Source organism: Anomalospiza imberbis, chromosome 15, assembly GCF_031753505.1.
Source record: "Anomalospiza imberbis isolate Cuckoo-Finch-1a 21T00152 chromosome 15, ASM3175350v1, whole genome shotgun sequence".
Taxonomy (NCBI): domain Eukaryota; kingdom Metazoa; phylum Chordata; class Aves; order Passeriformes; family Viduidae; genus Anomalospiza; species Anomalospiza imberbis.
This window is the reverse complement of record NC_089695.1, coordinates 18,013,459-18,031,775: the sequence shown is the minus strand read 5'-3', so window position 1 is coordinate 18,031,775 and position 18,317 is coordinate 18,013,459. Positions and strand designations below refer to the sequence as shown.

General features: G+C 54.2%; 1 protein-coding gene across 3 annotated transcripts in view; it reads right to left on the bottom strand.

Moving 5' to 3' along the window:
• Positions 1 to 18,317, bottom strand: part of ARHGAP26 (Rho GTPase activating protein 26) — a 108,194-nt gene that overhangs the window by 29,660 nt on the left and 60,217 nt on the right. For all 3 annotated transcript variants that reach the window (XM_068206260.1, XM_068206261.1, XM_068206262.1), the window contains exons 15-17: positions 15,122 to 15,209; positions 13,990 to 14,048; positions 13,176 to 13,281 (exon numbers count right to left, since the gene is read on the bottom strand). In XM_068206260.1, coding sequence (XP_068062361.1) covers positions 13,176 to 13,281; positions 13,990 to 14,048; positions 15,122 to 15,209 — 253 coding nt within the window. The remainder of the gene's footprint in view (positions 1 to 13,175; positions 13,282 to 13,989; positions 14,049 to 15,121; positions 15,210 to 18,317) is intronic.

Sequence of the window (18,317 nt, the reverse complement as noted above, 5' to 3'; positions counted from 1 at the left end):
CCATCTCTTTCAGCTCACAAGAGGGCACAGACCAGCTCAGCAAAGTGAAGCAGCTCACGCTGAGGATGTGGCACCTGGCTTATGGTGTTTGAGGGGTTACCCTGGAGCAGCTCCAGCTGGCACCTGGCCTTAGAGGCACAGAGCCCCCGCAGCCCTTAAGGGACACATCCTCTGCCCTGCCTCACCCCGAGGGACACAGCAACAGGGACACAGGCGGGAGCCCCTCGGCCACGCTGGGCTGCAGGTGCTGGGCTCTCCAGGAAGGACGGAGCTCATCGGGCACCCTGGGCACTGCCGAGTCACACCACAGGCTCACCTGTGTGCCCCCTGGCACTGCCGAGTCACACCACAGGCTCACCTGTGTGCCCCTTGGCACTGCCGAGTCACACCACAGGCTCACCTGTGTGTCCCCTGGCACTGCTGAGTCACACAGGCTCACCTGTGTGCCCCCTGGCACTGCCGAGTCACACCACAGGCTCACCTGTGTGCCCCCTGGCACTGCCGAGTCACACCACAGGCTCACCTGTGTGCCCCCTGGCACTGCCGAGTCACACCACAGGCTCACCTGTGTGCCCCCTGGCACTGCCGAGTCACACCACAGGCTCACCTGTGTGCCCCCTGGCACTGCCAAGTCACACCACAGGCTCACCTGTGTGCCCCCTGGCACTGCCAAGTCACACCACAGGCTCACCTGTGTGCCCCCTGGCACTGCTGAGTCACAGGGGACACCTGTGTGCCCCCTGGCACTGCCAAGTCACACGGGCTCACCTGTGTGCCCCCTGGCACTGCTGAGTCACACCACAGGCTCACCTGTGTGCCCCCTGGCACTGCCGAGTCACACGGGCTCACCTGTGTGCCCCCTGGCACTGCCAAGTCACACCTGTGTGCCCGTGAGCTGCAGCGCAGCCCTGCAGCCCCAGGAGTCTTTCTTGTGGTTTGCTCCTGACCTCTTCAACCAGGAAATGTGGTGTCTTCAGGCTGTGTGCTCACACAGCTGTAGCCTGAGGGAGTTTTAGTGTCTTTTCCTTCACTTTCTCTCCTGTTTCCCTGGACAAATGCAGCAGGCCAGCACACAGTGAGGCTCAGGCTCACTTGCTGGACTGACCCTAAAATTTATTGTGAGTTTCTACCACTGGTCTTGGGGTCAAGACATTCGTGTGCAAGCTCAGCATATTTCAGCACACTGCAAGCCCAGGCTGGCTAAAAAGAAAAGATGCTTTCCATCCTCTTCCATCCAAATCTCACCTGAGCCGGCAAAGAACTCATCCCGACACACAGCTCCTCAGGCAGCAGACAGGGGCCTGATCACAAGGGGGGCTCAGGGACTCAGGGCTGCTGGCTTAGCTCCCCCCAGCAGCAACACCAGCCCTCCTCACTGCCCGGGCAGGAACCTCACGCTGGGGCACATTTCATCGCCGGGGAGCAGGCAGAGCTGTCCCCTCCACCGAGTCTGAGCTTGGGATCCAAGCTCAGAGTGGGGAGGTCCTGGCCAAAGCCCTCGGGAGCTGGCGGGATGTCCCTCCTACCCGTAACTCCCCTCACTGCCAGGAAGCTCTGAATATTTGATCACAGCCTGGGGAATCTCCGGTGTCAGTAAACGCCTGGGGCAGGTGGGCTCTGCCACAGAGGTGACAGCCTCACCAGAGGTGACAGCCTCACCAGAGGTGACACTCACACTGCCACCCCGCCAGGCTGGCCATCCCCAGCCCTGGGCGGGCACTGAGCCTCTCCCCATCCCCATCCTCATCCTCACCACAGCCAAGAGCTCGCCAAGCTGCTCATGGCCATGCCAGCACCGCCGAGCTGGGAGGGGAAACAAACTCTCCTTAGGGAGTCACAACCTCATGGAGCAGCAAGAAGGGCAGAACAAGTCTGATAAGAAACAATATATACTAAATGATACTTGTCTGGGGATATATAATAATACTGGGGATTCAAACCCACCCCCCGCTCCCACCCACATCACTCACAAATCCCAGTGACATTTTTGCATTGCAAAATTGCATTTCAGACACACATTCACAGGCTCCTAATTGGATATGGAAAAACGCAGCTGCAGTCCAAATGGCTTTCAAAAGCATTAATAAAATAATAATTTTAATGATCTTCTGTGGTTAGTAAAACAATGTTCATTTATAAAAAAACAACTGAATTGATCTAAGTCGTGCAAAATTAGGTGCCTCCATTTCTCATTACCGTCACCATGTCCTACATCACTCTAATAAATTGCACTGTCATCAGCTCATTACAGGGAGGCAGCTGAGCGTGGTCCTGGCAATTATTTCAGACTGGGCTATTAATGGCTTTCCAGGCAGGACATGGTCCCGCAGCACCAGCCACGGGCCTGCCCACTCACCCACAGGGTGCTGCCCTCGCCTCCACCACCACCACACCCTCCCCAGTGTACTTTGCTTTGCCTGTGGGAGCGTGGGAGCTGTTCTGCAGCTGTGCAATCTGCCTCCTTTCTGGAATAAACCTCAGGGCCACACGAACTCCTGCTCTGCACCCCGGGTACTTTTCCAGCAATAGCCATCCCTGTACCAGGTCACCACAGCCATGCTCCAAAACATGATTCACCTTTCACATCCTTCAAATTCCCCATCCATTACCCACAGGATAATTCACTCTAAATTATACCTCTTCATCATCCTTTGTACTAGGAAATGACGCCGCAGTTTCTAAAGATGGGTGTTCTCAGCCCAAAGTGGGCTTAATGCCGGGGCTGCTCGGCAGGGACTGTCAGTGCCATTCCTGAGCTGCTCTTTAGAAGTTTTCCAAGCATTCACTGTATTTTCCTTTTAACCTGCTGTTTCTTTCCAGCCCTTGATGCACTCTGAGAGAACTGCACTACCATTCATTTCTATGGGTCCTTTTTTCTCCCCTCTTCACAGGAGTCACTTCCAGCACAGGAGAAAGCAACAACTAACGGAGGAGTGTGCAGAACCTCTTCACTTCACTCCTGCTCACAGTGGGCCAGGCTGCCAGTGGCTTTGGGACCCCAGGCTGGTCCTTCTGGCAGCACATGGTGCTTCCCACGGGGATCAGGGGGAGATCAGCCTGGGGGTGTGGGACAGGCAGAGCCCCCTGGCCAGGGGAAGGTCTGTGCTCAGCACTGCCTCACCAGCAACAGCTCCACGAACACCTGACCCACTTGGTGCTGACCCAGCAGCGTGTTGGACCCTGGCAGCACCCAGCTGGTGTCACTGGGACCGAGCCCTGCCATGCCCTGGGGACAGCCCGGGCCAGGAGCCGAGGGAGCCCCCAGGCCATTCCCAGGGTGTCCCTGGACACCGCTCACTTCTCACTCCCTTCCAGCAAAACAAAGGAGAACAGCAGCGGAGTAAATCCATGTTGGTGTTAAATTAGATTATGTCCAGGTTGCCTGGATACTGTATAATCACTGCCATGACCAAACACAATTTAATATGGGGTAATTGGTAGCCAAGGTTCAGCGCAGGGGAAGCAGGGAACAGTAAATATTCCAGTGTGGTCGGAGCTCCAGTGGGTGCCACAGGGGCTCCTGGCTCTGCTCCCACAGAACTCCTGCCTCCCGTGTCGGGAATTACTTCCTATATGTATTTTATATATGTATTTATATATATATATATGTATAAACTACTGTGTGCTTACTTTATATATAAACACATATTTTATATACAGAATGCATGTATCTGAATCTCAGCTGAAAGTGCCATTATTAGTTCAAATATCTTCCCTGACTCAGAACAAAATCACTGAGCAAACAACCATCCAAAGGGAACAAAAGGAAAGTCTGGAGTGTTTCTATTTCCATGCCTGGGACAAACATTTGCAATCAAAGTGCTTGTTGTGGCTGGCCTAGCAAATCCTCATAGGATAGAAAATAATGCAGCTCATTCCTCTTGCTACAGGTAAAAATCCATCCCCTGTCTGCCACCACCTGTAGAGCTTCTGTTTAACATGAAAAGCCAACCACACAGAGGCCAGCAATCCCCAAAATTATTTAGGCTGCTCTGGGTAGTCTGATAGAAATTAAACACCTTTGACTCTGGACGTAGGGGAAGGTAAAAAGCAGAGGGAGTATGGGCAGCACAGTGGGTGGAGAGGCAGCTGTGGCACCAGAGCCACCAGCCTTGTTCCCACAAAAGTATGTGCAAAGAATCATGGAATCATTTAGGTGGGAAAAACCCTCCAGGATCCTCGAGCCCAATTGTTCCCCCAGCACTGCCAAGGCCACCACTAAGCAATATCCTCAGGTGCCACATCTACACAGTTTTAAATCCCTCCAGAAATGGTGACTCCACCACTTCCCTGGGCAGCCTGTGACAGGGCTGGACAACCCTTTCAAGGAAGGAGTTATCCCTAATATCCCATCTGAACCTCCCCTTCTGCAACTTGAGGACATTTCCTCTTGTTCTGTTCACTTGTTACCCAGGAAAAGAGGCTGACTCCCACCCACTTGCCTCCAACCTCCTGTCAGGAGCTGTGCAGAGCCAGAAGGGCCCCCCTGAGCCTCCTTTTGTCCAGGCTGAGCCCCTTTCCAGCTCCCTCAGCTGCTCCCCATCAGCCTTGTGCTCCAGGCCCTTCCACAGTTCCCTTCTGTCTCTGGGCAGGCTCCAGAAATGCTCCTGGGACCCCACAGCCCCTGCCCTGGCAGCCCCCACTGCCAGCCCGTTAACCTCATCAGGAATGGACAGACAGACAGACACAGCGGTCTGAGCTCACACGGCTGGGGGTGTTTATCAGATAGCAGCCCCCGCTGCCAGCCCGTTAACCTGGACCTCTCTGAGAACAGACAGACAGACAGACACACACGGCTGGGGGTGTTTATCAGATAGCAGCCCCCGCTGCCAGCCCGTTAACCTGGACCTCTCGGGGAATGGACGGACAGACGGACACGGCAGCCTGAGCACACACAATTGGGGGCATTTGTCGGATACAATCTAATGAGTTCTGGGAAATGTTCCTGGGTGCATTTAACTCATCCCTGCACATTATTGAGTTTAATTGGGCTGTGGCTGATGAGCGCAGAGGTGGAGAGGGAAGAGGGGCTGGGCTGGCCACCACAAGGCTGGGCTGGCCACCACAAGGCTTCCCCCTCTCCAAGGGGCTGGTGGAGCCTGTCCCCAGAAATGGCAGCCCTGCAGCTCCCTGGGGATGACTCACTTCTCACTCAAACCCATGGTGGGTTTCCCAGCCTCGGGAGTGTGTCTGATGGCTGGCAACGCAGCAGGTGTTTATTGCAGGAATGTTGTGACTGGCATCCAGCACAGAGCTGGTGAAACCAGTGATGCAATTCCAGCTGCAGCAGCACCCACTGGTGTGCCAGGCAGGTAAATCAGCCAATCCCACATTCCTAAATCCTTCCTAAAAGGCACATGTGCATGGGAGGAGCTGACAGGGACACTGGTCTGCAGTGGCTGCTGGCAGACAGCCGTGGAGAAGCAGGGAGCACAACCAGCTCTGCTTCATCTTGTGTTCAAAAGCCATGTGGATGTGGCACCTGGGGACATGGGCTAGTGGTGGCCTTGGCAGTGCTGGGGGACTGGCTGGAGGTGATGAACTTAGTGGGTTTTTCCAACTTTAAAGGTTGCATGATTCCCAAGCCAGAGTACACACGCACAGAAACACCACAGTCCCACACTGCACCACCATCCCTTCATCCTGCCTGTTTATCCAGACTCTGGACATGCCTGCCTTCCTCAGGCTGCTCTGGATCCAGGGAGCTCTGCAAGGGCCAGAGGAGTCCAGAGCAGCAGGAGCAAACTGGGCTCACTCAGGCACACTGTGGGAACTGGGAACATGGGGAATGTGGACAATCCCCGCTGTCTGCAGCCAGGCCCTGGGCTCACAGCTCCGCAGCTCCCCCAGCCCCACTGCTCCAGAGAGGAGAGCCAAGCCCCAGGAATGCACATGGAGGCCAGCGGATCCAGAAGGAGGACAGATCCCCAGGGAATGACAAATCCTCTCAGTGAAGACACTGGGAAACTTGCTGAATGCAAAACCCTCGCTGCTCTCGGGTTCCCTGCTCAGCTGGGACCAAACCTGTGCCTGCACTGATTCCGGGCACTCTGACTTGCTCCAACAAGACTCGCTTTTTCTCCTGGGTGGATCTGGCCACAGCTGGATGCTTGGGTTCACTCCCAGGGGAAAAAAAAGGGCTCATGTTGCACTGAGAAGACACCGAGGCCAAATGTGAGGCTCAATATCAGTGAGCCAGATCAGCACGAATACCAAACGTGCTGTGACTTGCAGGGAAACACGCAGGGAGCTCAATGCTGCTGCGGCTCAGGCTTCCCAGCCAGCGGGGTTTCCAAAGCCATCCTCTGCAGCTTTGGGCAAGCTGAGCTTGAGGGAGGACCTCAGAGTGACCCCAGCCCTGCTCACCAACCCTCAGCCCCGAGCTGAGTGGCACCGGCTGGCAATTCCCTGTGCCCAGCACTGCAGCACTGAGGGCTTCCACAGACACCCTGGTGAAAACCACAGGCACGGCCAGAGCCGATGTGGAATGTCACCAAGGCTTCCACCTGCACAAACACAGCCAGCAAAGGGGCCTCACACTCAAACACCCCTGGGGATGGGGCTGGAACAGGGCCTGCCATGGCTACAAACCGTGCGACTGGCACCCCAGCGCCAGCTCCAGAGCCTTGGCAAAGCCCTGCTGCACCGGCAGGTTTTCCTCCAAATCCAGACCTCACTGGTGCTGTCACACTGCAATAACAAAGTCCCATGGCCAGCAGGGCAAGGAGAGCCCGACGCAGCAGGTCTGGGTTAACAAGGAACCCTTTGAAAGATCTGCCGCCACAGCAAGCGCCGCGCCGGAGTCTGCAACCTGCTGCATGGAAAACAGCCAAAGTAAACGGGCTCCCAGAGAGCAACAGCAGCAACAGCACTGGGGTGAGCAAGGGCAGCTCCCACATCCCTACAGGGAACCATTCCAAGCCAGAACCACGTGCAGGAGGTGCCCAGTGCACACCTGCACCTTTGCACGAGTGCAGCGGCCATAGGGAAGAGCAACAGAGGGGGGTTGACCTTTTCTTTTTTCCCTTAGAGGGATTTTGGAGCTCATTCACATCACAAATGCAAGGTTGGAGCTCATCCCTCCAAAATAATGAATTCCTAGAAGACACAGTGTTGGAAGAAAGGCAATATAGGAATAAGGAGCTTTCAGAATTAACAATGTGAACAGCAGCAGGAGAAATGCTTCTCTCGCCTTCGCCAGTGGGACAAGGTTTTGTTCAGTGACTGGAAACAACCCTCACTCCCTCAGTTCTGAGCCCCCTGGCACGCACATGGGTTGGAACAAGATGGCCTTTAAATGTCCCTCCCTACCCCAACCTTTCTGTGATTCTGCAAGCCAGGGATCACTCAAGCATCCTGGCAAAAACTGCAGCTCAAAGACATCTTGGCAATGGTGATTTCCAGTCTCCTTTCTTCTGCTGAAAGACTGTCTGACTAAAATCTCTCTATCTGAGTTTGGTTCAGTGCTGGGCCTGTTCATCAAGGGATGTGCTCATCTCCATCCCACTCTGTCTGCAGGGACAGTGCAGACACCACCAGGGAGACTCCAATCAGTTATTGGAAATCTTTTGCTCATTCTCAATTCAATCTCTTTCCATACCCAGTTTCAGTTTCACTGTGATAAAGAATTAAAAAATTATGTGCTATCAACAACCTCTACCCAACAACACCAAGTTCAGACACAAGTCCACAAGAATTCACACTTGAGAAATGCAAAATGCCTGGTGCTGCTCCTGGAGACCCAAGAGGAGCTCGGCAGAGATGTTCAACCCCAGAAACTCCACAGCAAACCCAGCAGGTGCTTTGTTATGAGCTGCTGAATCATCATGCCAGGTTGGTGATGCCAGCTTTGGTCCAAGACCCCATTATCCTCTCTCCAGACTCGAGTCTTGTGCAGGATGTGGGTGCAAAAGAACCTAACAAGGGACTGCAGGCTCTAGAGCACATTCCCCTCCAGCTAAAAACTGGAGAGCCTGCATGAAATATAAGGAGCTTTTAGAGAAGCGTGGAAGGAAAAGCTACCAGCGCCCACACAGCTGCTCCAGGGACAATCCAGACAGAGGGGGTTAAAAGTTCATTTGCAGAAGCAGAACAAAACCTTTTGCTAATTTACACATTACAGGAAGCCAAACCCAAAAAACCCAGTGAACACCTACAGGGCTTTTTGTGGTGGTTTGTAATTCTGCAGAAGCTCATGTTAAAAACAAAAGCAGAGGAGTGAGAGGGAGGCAAAGCTGGCAAGGGCAGGCACAGAGTCCTGCAGGGCTGTCTCGCCTCTGCAGAAGCATCACCGGCTCCTCCACCAAAACACCTGAGGGAGAGGAGAGCAAAGGGGAAACCAAAGGCGCTGCAGTTCCCCACAAGGTTCTGGGATCTCCAGCTCCAGAGCACAAATCATAGAATCATGGAACAACGGAATGGGTTGCATTGGAAGGGACCTTAAAGCTCAACTCATTCCAACTAGGGACAAAGGAAAATGGGTAAAAGAGCACAGCATGAACCTGACCCAGGACAGCCAAGCCCCAGGCATGATTCTCCCTGTCCTGCAAGGCAGCATGTGCCTAGAGAGAGTCTCCTTCCACGTCACCTCCCTTTTACTACCCATAGGAGCACCCAGATCCTTTGGGTCACTTGAACTCCAGGGCTTTGCCTGGATCCAGCACTGCCATGACCCAAAAGGAGCAGAAACAGGCACTGGGCATAAAAATGGCATTCCCAAAGGCAGCAAGGAGGATCATTGCCTTGCCCAGCCACACCAGCTCAGAGACAGCTCCCTGTTTGCTTCTGGCAGCCAAATCAGGCGAGCAGCACATGAGAGCGGGGCATCTCAGAGGCCTCAGTGGCTAGTGGAAATTTCCAGAACGTCCTGGACAAGAATGACTTACTGGAAGCAATACATAAATCAAGCAAATGAATAGTTACCAGACAGCAGCATAAACAGCTGCCACGGGGATGAAATCAGACCTGCTGTGCCAAGAGGCGTCAGCCTCCTTGCCGGCTGCACCTTCGGGGGAAACCGGCAAAACAACCCAAGGAAAGGCACATTCCTGGGGGAGCTGCCACCCCTGGCCCTGCACAGGTGCCCCGCGGGGTCCTGGAGCTGCGGGGCACAGAGGCACAGTGGTGAGCTCGGGAGCAGAGCCCTGCGGGGCAGCGCAGCCCTGGGCACGGCACGGAGCCGCCCCGCGCCGAGCAGAACGAGCCCTGGCTGCGTTTTTAGGCAGAACACCTGGAGGAATTTCTTCTTCTCCTGCTTTGCCAGCAATCCCTGGTTGAGCAGAGAGCCCTCCGGAACGCGCCAGGCTCCGTGTCCGGCCCCTGCCCCGGCGAGGGTTTTGCTGGATCCCCATTAGCAGCTGCCCTGCAGAGCCCGTGGAAACCATCGCCCTGATAAACAGCAAACGATTTGTGCAGGAGATAACAATCGCTGTCATCTTGGTTAAAACACGTAAACTAGAAAACACCGCCGCAGCAAAACCAAAGGGAACCCGCCGGTGTTGGCCAGGCCACAGCTGGGAGTGATTAGAGATAATTAATTCTGCTAAATACACGTACACTCAGCTCGGCTGCAGCCTCCTCCATGGGCCTGACCTTGGCACAAGAGCAGTGGGTGCATGGAGCAGGGGCTGTGTGGGGCAGTGGCAGCGATGCCAGCCCACAGAAGGGTCTGGGAGCCCCACAGAAGGGGTATGAGCCTGGCACCATCTGTGCTGGAGAACCTGGACTCGCTGCCACAAGAACAAAGCAAAGCTCAGGTGTCAAATTATGGCCATGCATGAAAAATAATTCCCTAAATGCTTGAAATATAATCAGAGTGAAATCCCCCTGCTCTGCACCTCCACAGCATTGACTCCTGAGTGAGAAAGTACATTACAAAAGAAGAAGGAGACAGGGATGATATTGCAGCTCCACTATCAAAAATGGCAATTTTCTGCAACCAGCTCCACTCCAGAAGCAGTCCTGGCACAGCAACCACCAGCCCAGCAGCAGCACAGGCACCTTGTCTCGCTTTGACTTATTTGGCATTAAAACAAATTGGTTTAATCACAGAATCCCAGACTGGTTCAGGCTGGAAGGCTAAAAGGAACAGGAATGGGGACAGCTCCTGCTCTCTGGGCCACAGTGAACAACTGCCTGGACATGTGGACATGAGGCAGAAGGCAGCATAAATGGGCTTGGAGATGCAGTGAGAGGCAGAAACCAAAATAGTTTTCTATCAAAATGCTCCTCACCCTCTACCCTGCCTGTGCCTGTTCCTGAGATTAGTCCTCTCCCTCCTCTGTGGCCCCTCTCACTGCACCCCAATTCTGCGGCCCCCAGCTGCCATGGGACCCACCACATGGGGAAGGGCACTGCTGAACCACCTCCAAGGCGCTTATCCTGTCTGATACTGGGGTTAATAATTGCTATTTTTGAACATTTCAGCTTTCTTGCCAGTTTTATTACTGTTAATAAAAACTGCAGCTTCATCACATGAGGAACCCCACATCCCTCATCAGTGCAGCAGAGCACGTACACCCCAAAAACACAGAAGTCAGAAACCACCCAAGACAGGCTCTTTCTTTACTTGACCGACTCAGCCTAAGTTCTGGTTTTAGTGTCATAACTCTCCACAGCAAGACTGTGAGAAATATTTTTTTAGCTCATCTGATAAACATGAAAATCTTGATTATTCATACGTTACTTAAAATAAAAAACCCAGACAGAAACAGATGAGACAAACCCCTCCGAGCAGTGCAGCCCAGCTTGGCAGGGGCAGGCAGAGGCCCTTGGCTTTGCCCCTGTTGGCTGTGGGTGCCCTGTTGGCTGCCCTGCTCTCAGCAGCACCAGACCCAGCTGGTCCCACCCGTCTGGAGCATCCCCCCGGGGCAGCCCGTCCCTTCTGCAGCCCGGCCCCTCCCTCCAAACATCTGCTGCAGATGTGAAGGTTTCTCTCCATTCTTGTCTTTAATCTGGCTCAGTGGCACTGCAGCCTCAAGCAGCTCTTTTAGAGAGTAATGAACACAAGCCCTGGCTGCCCCATGGGCACTCCTGGATCAGGGCACTGCTCCGGGATCAGGGCACTGCTCCTGGACCAGGGCACTGCTCCTCAATCAGGGCACTGCTCCTCAATCAGGGCACTGCTCCTCAATCAGGGCACTGCTCCAGGATCAGGGCACTGCTCCTCAATCAGGGCACTGCTCCTCAATCAGGGCACTGCTCCTGGGTCAGGGCACTGTTCCTGGGTCAGGGCACTGCTCCTCAATCAGGGCACTGCTCCTGGACCAGGGCACTGCTCCTGGGTCAGGGCAATGATCCTGGATCAGGGCACTGCTCCGGGATCAGGGCACTGCTCCTGGGTCAGGGCAATGATCCTGGATCAGGGCACTGCTCCGGGATCAGGGCACTGCTCCTGGGTCAGGGCACTGCTCCTGGGTCAGGGCACTGCTCCTGGGTCAGGGCAATGATCCTGGATCAGGGCACTGCTCCGGGATCAGGGCACTGCTCCTGGGTCAGGGCACTGCTCCTGGGTCAGGGCACTGCTCCTGGGTCAGGGCACTGCTCCTTGATCAGGGCACTCATGGATCAGGGCACTGCTCTGGGATCAGGGCACTGCTCCTGGATCAGGGCAATGATCATGGATCAGGGCACTGCTCCTGGGTCAGGGCAGGGGCTGCAGGACCAGACCCAGGGGGATGCTGTGAGCCTATCCCTGGGGCTGGCTGTGCCTCTGCAGCCCAGGATCCCCCAGGAATGGCACCAGGGCTGGAGAGCTCAGCACGCTCTCGCTCCTCAGCTTCCTGCCCTTCTCTGAGATAATTTTTTTCCTATTAAATAACACTATGAGCTGTTTCTCTTCCCAAAATAGCACACACCACCACACACACTGTTTGTTTTGTTTGAATTCCTTCCCCACTAAAGCAGCACAAACCCCACTGTAAACCTGACTCCACATCTCTACTCCATCACCAGGTTTTTCCTTTAGTTGGAAAACACTGAAGCAATTACAGATTCCCTGCACATAGAAAATCACAGAATCCCAGAATACTTTGGGTGGGAAGGAACCTTAAAGCTCACCCAGTTCCACTCCTTGCCATGGACAGGGACACCTCCCACTATCCCAGGGTACTCCAAGGCCCGTTCAACCTGGCCTCAGACACTTCCAGGGATCCAGGGGCAGCCACAGCTTCTCTGGGCAATCCCATCTGGCTGATGGGTGTACCTGGAACCACGGGGGCCTTGGCTTCAGGCTGTAAATGCAGGAGGTTTGAAACCAACACCTAAACCAGCAATTTGGTTTCTAACAGCCTTGCCAGGGACCCCATGGAGCAGACACAAGCCCAGGAGACAAGAAATCATCTGGAGTTGTGTTTAAGCCCATTTCAAGTATCATTTGCTATTTTTTCTTTTAAACAGATAACTTGGATTCTTCCAGATCTCCTCCCAAGCAGTTATCCCGATTAAGTCATTCCCCAGGTTTCCCAGTCCTGCCTCAGCCCTGCTGCTCCTGCAGCGCTGCTGCAAACGGCAAGGGCAGGTCCAACCCTGCAGCCTTGAGGCTGCCACAAACACCTGATGATGCTTTCACTTCTAAAACACTAATCAAAGGTTTCCATGGGAACCTGCAGGAGCAGGAAGAAGATGGGAAATTACAGGTCAGCTCTACGACCAAAAGAAAAAATATTATCCCGTTCCTTCGCCCTTGCAAAGTTTCAAGGTAACACAAAAATATTGATTCATCAGGGTGCATAAAGGCAGAAAATACGCCCCAGAGCAGTCATTTGTTGCACAAAGAAATTACTTGTAGTCCTTCAATGGCAGGTTTGCTCTGAAACCACGTGAGGAGCTTCACCTGCACTCTGCCTCCTGGACTGGGAGCCAAACCCATTCCAGGCCGTCAAAAGCAACACAAGGTTCCCAGGAGTGAATGGGTTCCTGGTGCTGCTGCGGGGCTGGGGCTGGCTGGGAAGCTGGGAAGCTCCTGTCCCTCATCCATCCCTCCCTCCCTTCCTCCCTCCCTCATCCCCCCTCCCACCCCACTCGGTCTCTCGGCCCTCGGTTCACTCACACGCCGGTTTCCAGTTGCCAACCAGAAATGACTCAACACCACACACACACAAGGAAACTTTTCCACCACTATTAACTTTCAGAGGAAATGGAAAAAGGAGAGAAAAACACATCAGTCATAAACGTACTTTGCCAAATGGTTCATGAGCAAGTGCAGCATCTGCCTGTTTTTCTCCGGGAGCCGATGAACGAGGCTGTGGATCTCCGACACCCTGGACTCCTGATTCTCTAGCTCTGCATGGGGAATAGAAGATGATTTATCTCCACATTAGGGGGTTGTTATGGGAAGAGGCCCAACACTGTCCCTGACAGACATCCCAGGGAGCTGCTCCATCCCACACCCAGGCACTGCAGATACTGCAGTGAGCTGAGAGCAGATCCACGTGAACAGCATGGTGAGCAGGGCAGGGCTGGCTGCAGCCAGAGTGATTCCAGGGATGGGAATATGGGAACATCCCCATGTTCAGTGTGCCCAGTGCAGGCCAGCCTGGAGCATCTGGGGCCCCACAGGCTGCTTGGGTCCATGGTGCTAAGTGGGAGCTGCTGGAGGAGCCCAGCACTGCCACGGCCATGGGCCACGGGGCCCTCCTGACAGCCCACTCCCACATCCACAGGCTGCACGACTGCCAGCAGAAAACCCCCTGCTCCCAGCAAAGCCCCTTCCCCTGGGCAGCGAAGGAACCACGGCCCAGACCCGTGAAGCAGCAGTGAGCCCCTCAGACACCACGGTGCAGCTCAACAGCAGCCGATGGTCCCGGCCAGCGCTCCCTCCTCCTCTGGCCACCCCCAACACCACCTGCCCCAGCTCCAGCCCTGCTCCGCTGGCCAGGACACAGCTCCAGGGGAAGGAGCGTGCTGGGGAGGCAGCAGGGCTGGGGGGATCGCAGCCACTGGCAGTGAGGCTCCTCTGCGGGAGCGGGGCCATGAACACAACAAACTCACTCGCTGCTTTGATGAAGCTCCTTTGAAACTGGTACATCATGAGGGGCCCTGGGAGCATTCTGGAAGATAAAAAGGAAACAGGCACAAAACACATCTGAGCAACACAATCCACAGTAAGAAAGCTTTGCCCCTACAATAAACTCAGCTCCATTTTGAAAAGGGCAGAATTAAGCAACACCAACTCTAATTAATTCCCCCCAACAGAAGGAATAAGATCTATGCAAGAACCTTTGATTTATTCACCACTAAATTAATCTTTAATTTTAGCATTTCTTCAGTAACACAGCTTCAGTGCATTACTGAACCCATGATTTACAAGTAAGTTTGGAAATAAATTAAAAAGAGAAACAAGCCTAGCTGTAAAACTTTCCCAATCCCCATTCCCATTGTCCCCTCCCACTGCTGCATCCCTTCAGAGGGACACACTGGTGCTGCCCACATTCCTCTTTGCTTAGCCAACAGTTCAGACTCCGGAGCAAAGGTTGCCAATCATGCAAAATTCTGTCATGTTCTAGGCTGAGATCCACCAGGCTAATTACACTTATCACCCTAATTGGATTTAAGCTCTCTCTTGTGCTGCCTCGCTCTCTCAAACACAGCCCGGCACACAACAGTCACTGAGAGCAAGGAGCTGCGGTCACAACAGGTAGGAGCACGCTGTGGATGATGAGATGCTGCTGGCTGCCAACACCCAATCCTGTTGGGAAGATCCCCAGGATGATACTGGCTTGCCTGACACTCAGAAATCAGAACTACAATAAAGCTCAGCACCAGGTCTGGTAAAGCTCTTCAGCCCCTGCCCTTACACAACGCTGCCCTGCCCTTCTGCCACATGCCCAAAAGGTGGAAGTCCACTGGGAAAAGCTCAGAGAAAAGCTTAAATCGAGGCAGGGGATGTAAGAATGAGCTTCTAAAATCATGTCTGTATAATATGTGCATCTGTCAGAGCTGAGTGTGTTCCCCTACTCAAACATACTGGAAAGCCAGGGAAAAGCCAGAAAAAAATCCCTAAGAGCTGTTTTCAGCTCTGTTTCTATGAAAGTGCTGTTGTTAAGGGTCTGCAATAACAGGCAGTAAAATCCCAGGCCAGCACCAAACCCCTCCTGAAGCCAGGCAAGGCTTTTCTCCTTACCTCAGGTACGTTTTCAGTGCACTAGTAATGGTCTTGATCTCCCACTCTGCACAGATCTCTGTGTCTGTCTCTGTGGCTGTCTTGGGATCTATGGAAAAAGACAAAAAAGCAGTAACTGAAGGAAACTGAAGACAATTCCAGCTCGTGCCAGCTCAGCTGTATGGGGAGACCATCACACCCCATTTTATTTGCTATTCCCAGCTCAGGACACATCTGCAGGGGTGTAGGGCTCATCACCCAGGACAGGCCAAACTCACTGGCATGGGACGAGAGAAGGAAAAGGGAATCCTCCATCCCGAGCAAGGATGGGGCAGTGTGGCTTGGAGCGTGCCAGGACACCAGGCACAGCAGCCCAGGGTGCTCAGTGACAGCAGTGACAGCCAGGCACGGACACAAGGACCCAGGCACCCTCCTCCCCACAATGGCCAGCATCGTCATCCTGCAGCCACCTCCCCACCCAGCTCTTGGCTGGCAGGTACAGCCACAGCCACCACCAGGCCACAGGGAAGTGGGCTCAGGCACACCACTGAGACCCCGATGGTGACAACTCCGAGCTGGGGCTAAGAGCACCAAGACAAGGCCAGGAGCACCAAACCGAGGCCAGGAGCACCAAACCGAGGCCAGGAGCACCAAACCGAGGCCAGGAGCACCAAACCGAGGCGTGGAGCACCAAACTGAGGCCAGGAGCACCAAACCAAGGCCAGGAGCACCAAACCAAGGCCAGGAGCACCAAACTGAGGCCAGGAGCACCAAACCAAGGCCACGGAAAGCCTGGCATGGAAGTGCCCCGTGTGCCCATCTCTCCTGCCTGGATGCTGCTCCACCAATGGTCTTTGCTAACTCCATCCTGGAAACTCAGCCAGGATCCTGCTCCCAGCAGAACCCCAGGGAAGCCCCTCTGGGGGTCCCTGGTGTGGGTCCCACCAGTGCCAAGTGTCCCTGGGGAGCCTGGGTGCCAGGGCTCCCACTGTCCCCAAGCCCAGGGTGACACAGCCACAGCTGCTAACACCATCTGCTCCCACGGGATCAGCTCAGGGGGCTTTTGCCTCTTCACAGACACAAATAATGCACTTTTGAATTTTAAAGCCCCACGTAAGCATTGGGCAATTTTTAACCTACTTAAATGAATGCTGTGAATAGAGTTCAGCTTTCCCTCAGGGCAAAGGGTTTATTTTAATCTAAAAAAACCATCAAGAGGTGCTTGGAAAAGTAAATACATAAGAAATGCATATTCACACAAAGATCACGTGTGTCTCAGCAATCACACAAATGACCTCCATCCTCCTGACTCAATGCCCAGGAAACTTCCTACAGCACTGCCTTTACAAAGAGAGAATTCTAAGATAAAGAGTCAAGATAAGTTTGGCATAGTAAAAAAAAAAAAAGAACAAAAATCCCCAGAACTTCCATCTCTTTTTTTACAAAAAGCTTTTTAACCAAAGTAGAACAAACAGCTCCAGAGCGTGTCTTTGCAAAGGCTCACCCAGCAGCTTCTAGGCAGGATCATGGAACACGAGGTGAAATTCCACAGTCGGTCCCATGAAAAGGCTCAGAGCAGTTAATCAGCTCCCCTTGACCTTCAAATTTATGAGTCTGCAAGAAGTTGGGCCGCAGCTGCAGCATCTGTCTGCCCGGGCAGCGGGCGTGCCAGCCCTGCCTGCCACGAGGACACACTTCCACAGGAGCTGGGGCTGGAAAAGCACCCACAGCCACAGTCAGCATTAACCCTGCAGCTGCTTTCTGCTGCCAATCCCGGATCTGATGTCTCTCACACATTTCTCCAGGGTGAGGGGAACAACCCGGGGAAGCACCTCATCTCCCCGGTGTGATCATCATGGAGACTTCCAAAACAGCCTCAGGGATGACCCAGCCCAGCTGTGAGGGGCTGGAAGGAGCCCCCGTGGCAAAGGAGCAAGAGCAGATCAGATGCTGTAACTCGTCTTCTGGAGAGTTCAGACCTGCTGGGGCCCCACAGTGCCACAATAAACCCTCCCCTGGGAGCCCCCACTGATGAAAGTTTGGTTATTTGTTGGGTTTTGTCCTCATTTTGATGGCACACGGTACCAGTGAATGCTGGGGAGATGATCTGCCCCCCACCAGCCCTGGGAGCACCCTCTCACTGCTTCACCCCAGTCCAGACCCTGACAAGATCTGCCCTGAAACCCAGCCCAGGGGCTGGGGCTGCCCTGACCCGGCTGCTGCCCACAGGGAGCAGTGCCCTGGGGCACCACGCCGACCTCCTGCAGGACACCCTGCCCAAGCCCTTCCCAGCAGAGTCACTGACAGCAGCTCAGGGAAACTCGATCTTTTTGCCATTTCAGCTGTATGTGAAGCAGTAACACTGCCCACATTCATTTCTAAATATAAGGGAAACCTGACAGTGGAAGCACAAGTTGGCTCCTCCATTCACGAGGAGCCCGAGGGCAGCGAGAACAGATGGGGTTTGACAAGGGACACGTTTCTGTGTGACTTCACAGACAGCCCAAACACGGGGCTGATGGAGATTTAATCCCCCACAATCTGGAGAAATTATGGAGTCACGGGTTTGCAAAGCACCCCAACGATCCACACCGTGGGGATTCCCAAGAGGGGTCCCACTGCCAGCCCTGACTCGCCTCCAGCAGGGCTTCCAGCGCCACCAACCACCGAGGACACACCAGGACAAAGGAAAGGCACCAGCGATTTATCACCTCCTTAAGAGCCACCAGGGCGACAGCTGAGTGGCTTCAGTGGCTGAGGAGATAATGGATGCTGGATGGTGTCCAAAACGGAATCCCTCCCAGCTCTGCAGGGCTCTTCACCCAGGCCAGTTCTGCCATCTGTCACAGCCCGGGGACTGACACCAGCCCTGACACCTCTGTGACAGGAGAACGGGGTCCATGGCCCTGCCACCTGTGGGATGTGGTGACGAGCATCACCCGAGGACCTGGCTGTGGACCTGCCAGGACCTGCCCCGGGCCACCAGGCCAGCCTGTTTCTGTCAGCAGTGCTCTTGGATTGGTGCTGTTCCCGTGCCCACCGTGTGTGCCACAGGACAGCCCTGGGACTGCAGGGCACCTTCACATCCCCAGCCGTGCCAAACTTCTCTAATGACAGCACCAGCTCTCGTGACTGCAGTGAACTTTCCAAATGCCACAGCAAAGAGGTCCCCTGCACCCGGATTTGGAGCCATGCCCTTCTACTGCAATCACCTGGA